This window comes from Nematolebias whitei, chromosome 12 (genome assembly GCF_014905685.2).
Source record: "Nematolebias whitei isolate Nwh7 chromosome 12, NemWhi1, whole genome shotgun sequence".
Classification (NCBI taxonomy): domain Eukaryota; kingdom Metazoa; phylum Chordata; class Actinopteri; order Cyprinodontiformes; family Rivulidae; genus Nematolebias; species Nematolebias whitei.
In genome coordinates this window covers 33,561,059-33,577,263 of record NC_056509.1, presented here as the reverse complement: position 1 = coordinate 33,577,263, position 16,205 = coordinate 33,561,059, and the positions used below count along the sequence as shown (strand labels likewise).

The following is a 16,205-nucleotide window of genomic DNA, read 5'->3' as shown; positions in this document are numbered from 1 at the left end:
TATATATATAATATGTATGTATGTATGTATGTATGTATGTATGTATGTATATATATATATATATACTGCACATACATTCAGTTCATAACGGGTGAAGGCACAAAAGGCAATTTGTCTACAGGTTGTTGTTGATTTTACAGAAGTACAGGGAAATAAAATCTCAAGATTAACAAACAACACATTAAAGTCAATAAAAAAAACTTCTTCAAACTAGTTTCAGCTCTATACTCCACCCTCGGCGCTGCCTCACCCTTCGACTGTCCAGTTGCACATCAGCTCTTTGCTTCGGTCATCCAGCGAGCACGACAGGTTCCTAATTTAGATCATTTCACTTTTTAAATAAAAAAAAGGATTAAAGTCTTCTGAGTTGTTTTTGTTTGTTTAAAGTCTTCCTTGTAAAAAAAAAAAACATCAAATAAATTAAGATAAATTAAAACAATAAATGACACATTATCTGCCAAACAAAATGACACCGGTAACAGAAAAATAAAAACAGCCATGGCATGAGTTTTATTTTACACTGTCTTCAGGCTGTAATAAAAACATGACTGCTGCAGACTGGAATCACTGCGCTAACACGGAATAACAACGACATTTAAAAAAAGCATCAAGAAAACACTATATACATCTTGCTAAGTTATACAAAAGCAGCTTGTCCTCACTTTGTCCACATCATATTTTGACAATAAAATAGTAGTAATATAATAATAATAAATACAACAACAACAATAATAATAATAATGTCAACATTAATAATAAAGCAATTTCTACTGAAAGCATGAAAACAATACAACCTTCTTTCAAACAGGTCAGAGAACAGATCAGAGGAAATTATCACACTCACACACACATGCACACACACATGAACTCACACACATTTTGCCAAGGCTTAATGAGAATCATTTACATGTCAGGATGGGGCTCCCAGGGGTGGGGGGTGTTTGAGAATTGTGTCACTCAGTGGTTCACAGGTTCTCGTAATCGGCCTTCACTCTCACGCAGACGCAAATGCCTTTATATATGTACACACATACACACACACACAGAAATTCCACAAACATCCCCAACTGTTAAAACCCACTTTAAAAAAGGGAATAAATCATCTGTTTCATCACCAAATTTTGTTTTATTGTCAAAGTGTAACTGTACATGTTCCCCCCTCCTGACTCGTCACCCGACAGCGAGCGTAAAGCATCTATCAGGAGAGTTGAAGAAAGTGATGCTGGTGCAGCTTCAAGATGTGAGATGATTCCCCCCCCCCCACCACCACCACCACCACAATGTAAAGGCATGGCAGGATGGTGTTGGTAGTCCATTTGCAGAGCGTTTCACTCTTTAATGTATTCATTAGCATTTTTGTTGATGGAAAAAAAAAAAACTGTGCAGCTTTTCTATGTTTCCACAACTTAAAAAAAAAAAGTAATTTATGTTGAATTTTTCTCAATATTATAACAATTCAGCACTGTACAACAAAAGAAAATAAACTAACAGAAAGAGAGAAATAAAAATTGGTCACAAAAGCCATAAAAAAACAACCGTTGTTCTCTCTTAATCTACCACTTATTCAGATAACAAATTCAACAAAATGATCAGTAAAAATCATGAACGCCCTCATTTATATTTTCCCACGCATCTTTCAGTTTGTAAAATAGGTTGTATTTGTATTTCATTTTTTGCATGGATGAATACCAAGTGACACTATAAAGGAAAACAAAAAAATATTTAAACGCAGCCTTAAGATCAAGTCTTTCTTTTATTCTTTTTATTTTTTTTTACCTCAGGGTGGGGTTGCGGGAAGGGGCAGGGTCGGGGAGCGACAATAATCCGTACTTCAGATAAAAGTGTCCATTTCCGTCTCCTTTTGTTTGTGGCACTTCAGAGGCCTCGGCTGGAGCTTTGAGACTCTGAGACCCGCAAGAACCGAGCCCATCCTTCAGCGCCAAACGTGTCTGGGTGGCTCTCTCAGGGCTGCAGATCTTAAGAAGAACTCTGTCTGGGCGGGGAGGGGTGTTTGGGGGTCAGTCTTCCTCTTTTGTCAGGTGCTTTGTCAGCAGGTTGAGCTACCTGGTCCTTTTGATCTTTTGTGACACACTATAGGCTGAGATCCACAGCTAACTCACGCAGGAGAAAAACTTCAAGTCTGACTTTTTCATCCAACTTGCTCCATCTAAGGGCTAGTTAACATGAAACGCTTCTGAACGAAAGTCCAGATCTTTGAGCAGAGGTCTGTGGAAAAGGTTGCTAACAGTTATAATTCTAAAAGTAATTGGTAACTCTTTAAACAATCTCAAATTTGGAGAAAAATGTTTAACTCTGAATTAACTGACAAGCTAACGGCTAATTTGAGTAGCACCAGTTCCAGGGCCGATTTCTACCATCTTAAAACAACTCAGCGTTTAACTCAAGCACTATTTTTAAACCTTACATTATCATTAGTTTTGCTTTATGTTGTTATTTTGACAGAAATATTATGATATTTCTGACAAAAGTGCCACAAGCTGTACAACAATGGCTAACGGCAGCTCCTGTATTTGCCCCTGTTATAAGCTACCCAATTTTAGCGAAATACCTGTGTAATGTACAATTTTTTCGCAAATCTAAAGCTTTTATAAGAACAAATATATATATTAAATATATATATATAGTATATATATTTATATTAAAAATTTGAGTTGTTTTAAGATGACAGCGATCCACTTTTGTCTTGACTGTTAACTGTTAGCCTGTTAGAAAAATTTCCTCATGTTCAAAAAGCTATTGATTATTATTATTATTATAGCTTTAGCACAGAAACCCACTTTAAAAGATCTAAACTTTTGCTTTAAATATTAAAAGCCTTAAAGTTGGAATCATAAAACAAAAAAAAGACCCCCAAAAACTAAAATTTCTGTGCACGTCCAGTGGACAATCTGAATTAAAATCTCACAAGGTGGCTTTAAAACAGTCACACTTTGTGTCGCAAAAGCTGCCGATGTGGGGCGGCACCAGCTAGCAGAGGGCTCCAGGTGTGTGTCGCTCCTCACTTCGCTCCCTTTGTAGTGTGGCGACTTTCTCCATCCACCCCCGGGGTGAGCGCTCACCTTTGACCTTGAACTGCTTCTTTGAGAGGGGATCACTAACAGTGGCTGCATGTCAGTGTTTCATCTACAGTGTAATTAATGAACGACTGTATGTCAGCTTCTACAGATTATTTTTCTTTAAATTACCTCTTTAAAAAATGCATTCATTTATCAAGCAGTCATTCCATATTGCCACAGTATAAGGATGGATTCAAGTATCAACTGCTATTAAAGCAACTTTTACACGATCATAATAAGTCAAAAAAGTAAACAGGCTGCCTTCATCTCATAAACACCAGTTGGTGAACAAAGCTGTGGAAAAATGCAAGTTTCTATGGTATTTTATATGAGAAGATAATTTACTGGTTAAACCATCAAATTTTAAGCACTTCACGTATTTCTGAAATTTGCTTCTCCTACATTATTGCTGAACTAGTAGGACAAGTTCACCACAATGGCCTGCATTAAAACTCAACCAACTCCGGCAAAGTTGCCAGAAGTCGCAACCATCAAAAACAAACGAACAATATAAGTGAATGAAAAAAAAAGGAATGGGAAGGGGGTAAAAAAATACTTCAAAATCTCAAAACCCGCTCGTAATAATATCAATAGCAATAATTTATTTATTTTTTTCTGCAATGGCATCAAAGGACAAACAAGTGTTGAAGTGCCAATCTTTCAGCAAGCAGTAATGACAAAAAGAAAATGAACAACAACAATATCATTCAAAACAATAAAATACACCCAATAAACACAATGCCCCAGTTGTAGGGAGAAATACACTTCAAAAGAAAAAATAAGGGGATCTCAGTAGGCGTTTGAAACCAATCTGAGTCCCACAGACCAGTGCAGACCAGTACCGCAAGTCCAGTTTCAGGCCATTCAATAACCACACTGTAGGCCTTGAATTTCTGTGCACGTGTGTACGTTTGTCCTTTAATTGAGCTCCCACTTTGCACCAAGCGGGGAGAGTTTGTTAGCATGTGCAGTCTTTCAGGAGCCCTGCTTGTATCTGTGGTGGTATAAATGAGCTCCCTACCCACCCACCCACACACACACGCACACACACAAGCGCACAAAAACTCGTTCAGGTAGTGGTGATCAGAAAACAGGCCAAACAGATCAGGGCTCACACAGTTCCCCCCCCCCCCCAAAAAAAAAGAAAAAAAAACATTAATCAGTCTCTCTTCAGTTCAGAGTCTTAGAAAAACAAAACATATAGTGTTTATATAAATGTATGAACAGGATCAGGAATGCTACTCCATAACTTTCATACACTGAAAAACAATAGTAATAAAGACAGGAAATCAAAAGTTTTAGTTAGAGAAAAAAAAAGTATTTTTTAACTTTGATGAAATCAGAAAAAAAAAAAAAACAACAAAAAACTAAATAAATGGAGCAAAGAGCTAAGCGGGGAGGAATAGGAGAAATTTACTCATGTAGAAGCTCTTGAAGACAGTTTGGGGACTTGAAGACGTCTGGGACTTCACTGTCCAGTTTGCAGATGACCTTGTAGATGGCCTTTTTCCAGGACGGGTCCACGTCTTTTCCAGCCACGATGGCGTTGAAGAACTCTCTCAGTGTGATTTCTGCCACCTCCAGGAAACGATCGGGGACCTGCGTGAAGACAGAGAAGAAGAAAAGGGTCAGGTGTGAGTATCTCAGGTTTCCTGTACATGAATGCCTAAACGTCTCTCAAATATCAACTGTTATCTGCTTTGAACAATAAGAAACTACTCCCACATATAAGCATGTAAATGGATCTTTGAGTGTGTGTCCTCAGATTCAGGACACATTGATGTTCTCACAGTGAACTTAAACCATAAATCTCCTGACTCTTGAGTGCACACTTCCTCAAAAGCCCATAAAGGTGGCGGCCTGAGAAAAGTGGCTTCTTGTGAACTCTCGGGTCTCTCACACTTTCCCCACTTCCCTCTCCTGGCAACATGGCTCCCGTGACATGTTTATGGGTTTCTGCTGCGACTCGGAGAGAGCGCGGAGCTCACTGAAGAGGGCCGAAGAGGAAGTACTAAATGCTTTGGGAATGGGGAGACACGCTCGCCTCTTTAGTGTCCCTGACAGCAGCGCTCACCGACACCGCGGAGATGATTAGTCTGGCAAAGATCTGTGACACCTTCCCCCAAGCCAACACTCTGTCACACACACATACACGGTCGTGCAGGCGTGAGCACACACACCAGTGCGCACACCTCCTTGTGCCAAGGAGATGACACATCCTGTACGGTGACAGAGCTCTACATAATGTTCGCTGCACACACACACACACACAGTTTCCACCATGGTGTACTTGGCTGAGTCTCTCCTCAGCTCAGAGCTCAGGGCGATGCAGCCTTCAGGGGTCACCTGCTTGGATAATGCTGACTGTCTCCCTGCCCGCCTCCCTTGATACTCACGCAGACACACACTGTCACACACACATTTATATATATATAAAGCAGCAGCTTGCCCAAATGCCTGACAGAGCGCACTCCTCTCTTCTCTCCTCCAGTGTCCTGCAGATACTCATCAGGAGTGTCAGGACACTGCAAGGTTAGTGGCCACCGGAACATGCACACACTCACACACACGATGGACACACACACACAGGCTTCTTCCACACAGATATACACACTCATGGGACAAGCCCACTGCTCCCCTAGGGGTGATGAATGGATGCTAAGATGCCTGTGTGTGTGGTTTGTGCTTATGTGAGTGTGAAAAAGGGGAATCATGAATAAGAAAGCTTGTTTGCAATGTGTCTATGTGGGTTTGACACACACATACACACACGCACACACACAAAGAGGAAAACTATAATCCCATTCTCCCAAATATTGAATTCCCCGTCCACTGGAATAAAAGTGGACATAATTCATTGTTTGGGCCGCTTGTCGCTGTTGGAACAGTGACACAATAACCCTGACGCGAGGGCACGAGCAAGTTTGTGTGACTGCACGCGCACACATCTCCCAAAAGACTTCGCTGACTTGGCCAAAGGAGCGCAGCGCCCTGGCCTCTAGATGCAGGGAGTGCTGCATTACTAAGAATATTCCTGCATGGAATTTCTCCTGACGTTTTGACTATAAAAGGACAGCAAAACGCTGACTGCAAGGAGAAAGCAATGTCAAGGAGAAAAAGGGTATTGGTATTTCAGATCCTCTTGACTGCGAGAGGGAGAAAATGGGGGGGGGGGGGGGGGTGAGTGAGGGAAGGAGGGGCTTGAGGAGAGTCTAAGGAGAGAGTTACGGAGGGAGTTATTCCTGTCCCGCAGACCTTTGTTTTGCCACAACATGAGTTGTGTATGTGAGCGAGCTGCCTCCTGACCAGCAGTCCGACTTAACTGTTTGCCCCCCCCCCCCCCCCAACCACCACCAGCTTGTCCCATTCTGCCCCATTCTCCCCCCACTCCGTCATTCTCTCTTGGGTCAGCTGTTGGGGCCTTTGTTCCAGAGGCATTGTGGGGGATTATCCGGTGTGGCTGTTCATTTGCTCTGCTGTCCCGTAAATGGGGCCAATCGCGTGGCTCACAATCCTTCATACATATTTCATAGGGCTTTTTAACAACTTCTCAGCAGAGACCAAAATTAAAACACAGATGTACAAAGGAAGGGATGCGACAAAGGAGGGAAAGGTTTTTTTTTTTTTTTCTGTGTGTGTGTGTGTGTTTGCTTGAGTGCGAGGAGTGACACCTGGAAAAGGCAAACAAGGTGACTGAGAGTGGGTTCACACCAAGCAGGACAAATTAGAAAATGAACCGTTTCCTTTTAGAGTTTATCCAGAGGTGTGTTCCGATTAGGTACAATTGTATAATTAATTCCCAGAATGCAATAATCTATTTTTTATCACAAAATACTAAAAACACAAATATACAACAATGGAAAAGACAGGACGTTTAGAACTTGACATGATTCAGAATTATTTGCTGGTTCGACAAAACTCAAAAATCATCAAACTTAAAAAGTTGGTACTTATGGTCAGTGTTTTTTACATGGTTTGTTTTAGTTTGGATTAATCTTCGTTTTGATCATGTAAGCCAGTTTTGCAACAATGATTCCTGTTTTAGTTTTTTAAGCTGCTTCCCTGCCACCTGCTCTTGGTTAGTAATCAGCACACCTGCTCTCCATTTAACTTCCAACCATCCATCCATTATCTTTACCCACTTATTCCATTTTGGGTCACGGGGGTTGCCGGTGCCCATGTCCAGCAATCACTGTGCGAGGGGCGGGGTACACCCTGGACGGGTCGCAAGTCCATCACAGGGCCACATAGAGACAAACAAGACAAACAACCATTCATTCTCTCACTCACACCTAGGGACAATTTTAGAATTACCAATCAGCCTAACATGCATGTTTTTGGTCTGTGGGAGGAAACCGGAGCACCCGGAGAAAACCCACGCATGCACGGAGAGAACATGCAAACTCCACCCAGAAAGGCCCCTGGACCGGGGTTTGAACCAAGGACCTGCTCACTGAGAGGCAGCAGCTCTACCAGTTGCGCCACCGTGCTGCCCTCCATTTAACTTCTCTTTATATTAATGCTTCTTTTTCCATTTCCCTTCCGTGTCAGCAAGTCCTTGTCATGTTCATGTCTTGTCTTAATGTTCCAGTTGAAATTAATAAAGTTAATTTTAATTCAAAACTAGTTTTGTGTTCTTGCATTTGGGTCCTTTTACTCTACATATACACCTTTACACTATATGACCAAATGGAAATTGGCTTACTTTTTGAGGCAAGTTTACTTTAAAAAGTGGAATAATGTACAAAGAATACAGACTGAACATGGTTTGTATCTAAAAATGATGAAAGTGAGGATCTCTGTCCCATGTACACCTGAATTAAAATATACCAACGCAAAAGAAACTTTAAATGTAAATAAGTAGCTTTGAATTTCAATATGGGGACAAAGAGTAAAATATTTTTTCTCTTCAGAATACTCCATAAGTCTAACTGGAAATGCAAAAAAGACAGAGGACAGAAGTGTGTGTGTGTGTCGCAGGACATTCAAAGAACAAGGCTTTCACAAGGAGAGATTTTACCACTGACGCTGTGTAATGTAATATGAAAGAAGGAAGACGAGGATGAAAACACGAAAGAATCTGCAAAGGTGATAAACCTCTGCTTCCCCTAACCTTTGCATTGTGCTGTGTTGGATAAATACCAATCAAGAGACGAAATCAAAACAGAGAAAAGGACAGAGGGGTCTGATAGCAATGAGGCAGTTAATCACTCCCTTGCACCGACTCCCCACCGCTCTCTCCCCAACAACTCGCCCCTATTCTCTCCATCTCCCTCTCTCGTGACAGGTTGCTTTGAGACAGAAGGATAAGCTCTTTTTCAGAGAGAGGGAATCGGATTTCCTGCTTTTTGATGAGATAATAAAATATGACGGAGGACAATAGGAGCCTGTGGATGGCTTGCTGGGAGCTATTCACTCCGGCAGCAGCCCCTGTCTTAAGACTGCTTAGACAAACATTTAAAAAGGTAGCCAGAGGCCCAAGCCCTTATAAAAAGGCTACTGTTACACACAGAGGTGAAACGTGTATGTGTGTGTGTGTGTCTTTGCCTGTGTTTCGTTAAAGCCTGAGAAATCTCTTCTCTCTCGGTGACTCAGGGTTGGCTGTTTGTTTGACCAGAGTGTTTCTCTCCTTTTGCTTTTGGGAACTGTCAGGAGATGTATTGCACCTTCTATTTGTACAGCATTAGCCAAACATGACAAGACCCTGGAAGATAACGCTGTGTGTGTGCGAGTGAGTGTGTATGCTAGCAAGCTGTTGCCTTGAAGAATGAAATACAGGGACACAACACAAGCCCCTCTGCCTGGCCAGGTTAATTCCTAACTCCAACCAAGCTTGGGAATCCCAACACTTCCCATGCTTCCCAGTCCCTGTGTTTGTGTGAATTTTTTACAAGACATGGATTTTTTAAAATCACTACTGCACATAAAACATATATTTTCAAAAAACTTGTATTGCACAAAATATTTTAACTTGTCTGTAACGAACCAATGTAGAGAAAATAAGAGTAAACATAAGTGGACATTCAACATTTTTAGGGATTTAAGCAAGAGCTATTCGAACCTCAGACACATACACACACAGGTCTCCGTGCCTCACGTATCTGTTCCAATCAATAATCTACAAAGGCCTTGATAAGCCCTTGGCCCACACTGTCACTTTAAACAAACACAACCCATGTCCCCTGTCTTCCTACCCCTCACCATGCTTGTCCTCAGCCCCCCTTTTCACTGATAAGACTGTGCCATGACTGAAGAGTCTAACCAACAAAACAAGAAGACAACTCTTGGTGAATCTAGCAGTTAAATAATTTCTATCTTAAGCAATTAATCTTTCTCATCGTTCAAACCTTCTGTGTTTCCACGATACAGCTGGCTCCTCAAGTCTGTTTGTTGTCAGGTCTGTGCTTTGGAGACTGTTGGGACGGGAAATGGGCCTCAAAGCTGAGCAAACATCAGCCACCCTCGCTTCACTGATAGCCTTGAGAACATGGAGCCTTGGGGTTGTTGTGTATCTTTGTGTGTTTGTATCTCGCCGTCTGCTGCGTCTATGTGTGCAGAAGCATTAGCGTCACATGGCGGACTTCTCAAGGTGCACCTTGACGAGAAAATCAAGGGCAGGTTCAAAGACATTGATGAAGTTGTTCTTCGTCTTGTCTGAACCCCTACACTCAGACACATACGAGATGAGCCTGTAGTTTATCTCAGGGACTCTTTAGGCATCCTTTTTTCCTCTCTTCTTGCTGCTCAGTGAGTTTCTAGAAATGGGACTTTGACACAAGGCTGCAATGTCTGTACACGAATGAGCTGCAAAGCAACCCCAAAATATGGCTCACCCTTGTTTGAAAATTTAGAAATTCATTGCCTGATTTTATACGGTTGGGACAAGCTAAGGGGTGGGTGTGTGGGGGGTAGCGAGGGTCATCGAGTGCTGGGCCTCTGGAGGTCAGGAAGTCAACCCAGCCTTAAGAGACTGAGAGCACAGGAGGCAGCAGGAAGAGAAAGGAGCGAGGGAGTCTGGAAGATAGGAGAAGGACATCTGGAGAGGAGGAGATCAGGGGGAGGGTGGAGGAGGAAGAATGGAAGGGTAGAAGGAAAGAGGGCGGGAGGGTAAGCAAACAAAGGATGTAGCGTAAGGAGCTGCAATGAAGGAGGAAGGATGGAAGGATGCAAGGGCAAGTGAAGGATCAATAAGAGGAAGAAATGAAAAATAATAAATTGCAGATTGGATTGAAGGAAGAAGAGTTTGGCATCAGCAGGTTAAGATTGAGAGTTGTGCATGTGTGTGTGTGTGTGTGTGTGTTGGTGGGTGGGGGGTGCGTTGACACATCTGCAGCTCTGATGCACACCCTGGTCATTTTGGCATGCGTCCCTTTGCCACGCTTCATTAGTCTCACACTCACACACACACACGGACGGAGACCAAAATGGTCCAGAAATAATGACATAATCAGCAGCTGTGCCACAGAGCAGGCTGCCCCGCACAAGGTGACCAGGGACAGAGGAAGGAGGGGAAGACGGAGGAACGAGAGGGGAGAAGAAGGGAAGAGGAGGAGGTGGAGATTGGAACAATCAAGCACCGACCGGATAACACCATGAGATGATTGAGAAGGTGAAGGCAACAATGATCGGGTACATCTTAATGTTGAAGTGATTCCACGCCAACCCTGTTGCCCCAGGCGGTACACACTCCTCGGGTCATTCAATCAGCACATGGGATCAATCTCCAAATCTCACATGCATGCATACGTGCACACGCACTTCACAATGAAGAAAAGACCTGCCAGGAAGCATCAAAAGGAGGTCTTCAATAGCTCTAAGCTGTGGGCCGAGACGCAGATGATCACACACAATTCTTTTCTTCCTCTTGCTCTTTTCATTAAATCTATGGGGGGAAAACCTTGTGGTCCAGGTGAAGCATTTGTTTTAATAAATTAAAGATAATTTCTAGATTTGTTACATTCTATTAGTAGGTTTGAAGACATCGAATAATGTTTTTTGTTTTCTCATGCTTTCGGAAAGTTTTGTTTAATTGAGAAAAAAACTAAATTGTCAAATTTATTTAGCACTTTAGTAAAATTAAACAATGTGTTGCACAAAAAAGTAATTTTTTAATGTTTTGAAGTCTGCAAAACAAATACCTTGGATCAGCACTTTATGCACAACTGCTTCAAAGGGACTAAATGTGGACTCCGACCTCTGACTGTGACTTTGTGTATTGATTTTCTGTAGTGTGTTAGCAAGTGTTTTTCTATAAAATCCTGGATATTTTCTCATATTTTCTGTTGTTCTGTTGTTTATATGGTATTTCTTTTACTGTAATTCAAGAGCACATATTTAATTCTTAGGATAATAGAGGAACTTCTAAGTTTAACGCAAAAGCATTGAAGCAGAGGGAAAAGAGCCCGTTACTCTTTATCGCTTATTATGATTCCTTTTTGTTGAAATTGTTACACAAAACCTTTTTTTTTTTTTGCCATCTGTGAGTTTGTAGCACAACCCTGACTCTGTGAATCAATCAAATCTGTACTTCACTTAAGATATTTCCTTCTTTTGGATGAACTATTTGCATCTTTAAACAACTTCGACATATTTTTTAATGCCATTTTGGCATTTTTGTGTAGATATGTGTGTGATAAATGGTTGTGTGGGTGAGTTTTGTCGCTTTAAGATCTTAATGAAAGGGAACTAAGAACAAGTGATTGTAGGTATGAGGAGGCAGAAGAGGGTGAGGGGAAGTGTGTGTGTGTGTTTGCTGTGGAAATAAACCCACTGGCAAATCGTATTGGTTGTATTTTTGGCAGGTCTGAACTTAAATCTATACCGCCAGCTTGTTTTCATTTATCTCTCTCTGTCTTCTACTTCTTTTTGTCTTCAATCACTCTTCAAAGAGACCCCTAAAGCCGTACGGTAAAAGCCCCACACCTGCGTGTGTCTGTTTTTTGTTTTGTTTTATGTTTTTAGTACTTATATGTCTTTCTTCATGTTTGTATCAGCGTCTTTTGCCTTTTCATCCAGTGAAAATGGCTCTAACCTTTTCACCTCAAATTCCCAGAGGTCAAACCTCGGTCAAAGACGCGCACACACGATAGCGGTGAGACATCCAAAGACAACACACACAAAAAAAGATGAAGAGTGAAGGAGTGGAAGACAGGGAGGAAAAGCAGCAGCAGCAGCACCAGCAGCAGCAGCAGCAGCAGCAGCAGGAGGAGGAGGAGGAGGAGGAGGAGGAGGAGGAGAAAACAGACATTAGCTTCTCTGGGTGGAGAACAAATGGAGCCCCGAGAGGGATGTGAAGAGGAGGACCGAGGGAAAGAGGGGGGAAGGAGAGGTGAAGCACACAATGCTACGGGGCACGGCGGTTGGACAGACAGCATCTGCTCCCAGCTCTCTGTGGCTCTGGGAATGGATGGAGAGGTGGAGACACAGCGAGCGCAACCAGGCAGGACAGAGGAAGTCAAAGTGGAGAAAGTTTTATTGTCATTGTCGAGTCACTTTGGGTGAAAGAATAAAAAAAAACTAATAAAACCAGTGATAAAGTCTGTGGAAGGACATTATCACTTCAAAATACAGAGATGACAGACGAATGGACGGACAAAAGAGGAAGAGAGACAAAAGGAGTGACACATCTTTGTAATACGAGAAGGAACAGCTGATAAGAGAGGACACATGACACTCGTGTGTGTGTGTGTGTGTGTGTGTGCAAGTGCAGATGAGGGACGGTACCGCCCTCTCACATAGAGATCATATGGACTTCCTCTTTAAATGCCACGATGTGTGTATGTGAGCGGGTCCTCATGGGAGGAGTGCAACCTGACAGAGAAAACTTGGCGGAGTCTGCCTTTATGGAAATCTGAGAGTTTCCCAGAGCCATCATAAAACCACCTCTTTATGGGACCTCACCTCTCTCTCTCTGTCTTGAGCCCATTACCGGGTCACACACACACACACACACATTCCTGCCTTATGAAAGATGATGTGTGTTGTCATTGGGGGGAGGGTTCAAAGACGAGGATGTAAAAGGAAAAGAAAAAAGAAAAGGACACTAAGTGAGAATTTTCACTTGAGTTCTTACATGAAAGTGCCGCTCGCTCAAAGTCAAGGCTTTGGGAGGCCGGGCGCGTTTTGGAAGACTTTGATGACGACTGACAAAGTGAATGAGAAGCGGAGAAGAAGAGAGGGGATCAGAAGAGAGAGGAGGTAGAGGAGGAGGAGGAGGAGGGAAGGGGGGTCGCTGAGAAGAGAGGAAAGTAGAGTTGGGGTCTAGGTAATTAACGGCGAGCTCTTTAATTACTGCTGGTGTTCATTGTGCCAGAAGGAATGTGACAATTACGCCATTAAAACTTCCTAATGGGAGGGTTAAAAAGAAAGGAAAAAAGTGAGTGGTGGGGAGGAAGAGGGAGGGAATAACAGAAGACATGCAAAAAAGGATGATGAAAGAATGGGGGGCAGGAGGGGCACAAGGAAGAGAGGACGACATGAGGGAGGAGGGATATGAAAGGGGGAAAAAAAGGGGGAAACAATTGCGACAAAAGCGAGGCTGGGAGAGAGATGGGGAGCGTATTAGGCCAGCACAGTGACAGAGCAGATTAGCATCAAACAAGAAAGGCCACAGACGTGCGCGCGCATTTGTGTGTGTGTGTGTGATCACTGAAACAGAGGACATATTCATTCCAAAGACGCCACCAAGGTGGATGAAACTTTGATGATGCAGAGTCTGGCAAAGGGAAAACTTAGTGTGTGTGTGTGCTGAATCTGCGTAGGCTCCTGTTTCAAGTTGTGGTGCAGGCAGGTAGGGGAGGAAAAGGAGGAGGAGGAGGAGGTGGAGAAAGGGGAGAGATCCACAGAAAAAATAAAGGGCCTTGGAGGCATCCTGATACACATCCAGAGCATTTCCATCTCCACATTACCTCTATGACTCACAAACACACACAGAAACGCACACACGCTCACAAGACAACAAAAACATAACGAGTGTGTCTGCGCACAAACACACCGTTCCCACACAAACATCAAAACACGCACTGCCCACGCACCGGCGAACACACACAGTCACTAACAACACCCACACAAACACTTGCACGCAAAAGTCTTAGCGCTCACCAAGGTGGTTGGTTCGTCAGGGGGGTTAGAAATTTGCATGGCTGGGCAAATTTTCCTTGTGCTAAACTCTAATCAGCTCCTATATCTCTCAGACACCTGCCCAGCCCAAAAAAAAAAAAAAAACACCTTAATATGCAAAACCCTTTCCCACCCTCCTCCACCGATGCAGCTCCTCCGCCAACAGAAGACTTCACCTGGCCTCGCCGGCTCTTTGCCTCTCTGTCTGTCTTCTTGCAAATTTTTTGCATTTATGTAGGCAAATGAGCTGTTCCCCTTAAGCCCGTTTCAACAGTAACTTCCTGGCGCTCGGCGAAGAATGACAGTCTTGTTTGAGGCGTCGCAGGAAAATGAGGCCTCAGAAGGACAGGGAAGGGTGGGGTTCTCAGAAGGAACGAGATGTCTCCTCTGAAGTTTTCAGGTTTTATGAGCTGCGAACGCTCTTGAAGGTTGCCACACCCAGATGGGTCAATAAGCTCCAAAACTTACTGTGAGAGTTTCATTAACTGTAAGTTTTGTTTCTGCAGTACAAACCTGTCATGGTTGCACTCTTCAGATTTACATACATCTAAGGCGGAAACCTTCACTGCAGTGACTGTAGTGGATCGGTTTTACATCTGAATAAACACGAGCCAAATGTTTACTCCAGTCAGAATATTTTCACGTGGATAAAAGCTCTTTTTGGATGGCTCTTTAGGTCTGAAGCTATAGGGATGTAATAGTCATCTACAGATCTTAAATTCACAGGTTTTAACGTAATTTGTCAAATAATAAGGCTGTTTGAATGGATAAACATGAACAGGGTTCCCACTCTGGAAATCAGGGAAAACCTGGAATAGGAGTCACATTTTCCAGACAGGGAAAACTCAGAAAGTTTAAAAGATGATCGTTCTGAAATTTGGACTTGTACATGCATTAGTGCTAGCATTCTAGTACAGTAGTCCCTCGATGCTTCGCGGTTCGACATTCGCAGACGCACTCTTTCACGGGTTTTCAACGTAAGATTGTACACGACTGTCAACTTTATTAATACTCACGTGATAGGGACGGTACGGGATAAAAAGTTAACGGGAGCGGACGGGAGTGGGAACCAAACACTAGGACAAAAACAAACTGAACCGATAATCGAGGGACTACTGTACCACTGAATCCATGTTCTGCTTCTACAGAGTACACAGTACATGTATCCTTATTGGTAGGTTATGGTGGCTTTTTAGATGTTATACAAATGTACCATTGGCTACTCTAGTTTTGAGCACTTTGTGTGACTAAAACCATTCCTGAAATTTAAATTTTAGGAAAACCGTTTCGCACTAAAAACAACTTATTTGTTGTTGTTGCTGTCAGTTAATTTCAAACAAACAAGTGAAACTGAAACCTAGCCATTTTATTTGTTTAAGAAACTAAGAATGCATGTAGTTTGAATGTTCTGGACCATTTTTTCCTTTCCAGACTTTGAGCGAGTTCTTGTGCAGGACCTAAAGAGAATAACCCATCCAAGGTTCAAACTCAGTGGGGTATTTCTAGCGTCAAATTTAAATAATTGACATTCTGCCATCACTATTTCATGTACAAGATGTGGAGTTGTTGTTTTTTTTTAACAGTTTTTTTAGCTAAACAGAGTGTATATAAGAAACAACCCCCACTTTTTCTGGTGACAAGACTAAAGCAATTCTAGAATTGGAAAAGGTAAAACTTAAAACTCTCAGCGCAAACTAAAAATACACTTTATCTTAGCGTTAGCTTTTAACGTCACCCTCTGCTGCTTTTATTTAGGATGGAATAAATAATATAGAATAAAAGTGTGAGCCTCCTAGTGCTGCCTGTTTGGTTTAAACTCGTAATAATAATAAATGTCCGCACTTATTATGAGAAATAGAAGGAATCTTGTGTTTCCTCTGATGGGCTTTCAGATGATTGAGACCTCGTACATACAAGTGCCTCAGCCCGCCAGAGTCTCTCAAAGCCTCCCTTAAGAGGTTTGAAGATGGATGTGGGGAAGTGTGTGTGTCTGTTTGTGTGAGTGTGTTT

The 16,205-nt window shown here is 42.5% G+C and overlaps 1 protein-coding gene across 1 annotated transcript in view; it reads right to left on the bottom strand.

The window, feature by feature from the left end:
- Positions 1 to 4,475: 4,475 nt before the first annotated feature.
- The window catches only part of LOC119418544 (prospero homeobox protein 1), a 30,649-nt gene continuing 18,919 nt past the window's right edge, over positions 4,476 to 16,205 (bottom strand). Inside the window, exon 5 of the mRNA XM_037685858.1 lies at positions 4,476 to 4,676. Coding sequence (XP_037541786.1) covers positions 4,491 to 4,676 — 186 coding nt within the window. The 3' untranslated portion in view covers positions 4,476 to 4,490. The remainder of the gene's footprint in view (positions 4,677 to 16,205) is intronic.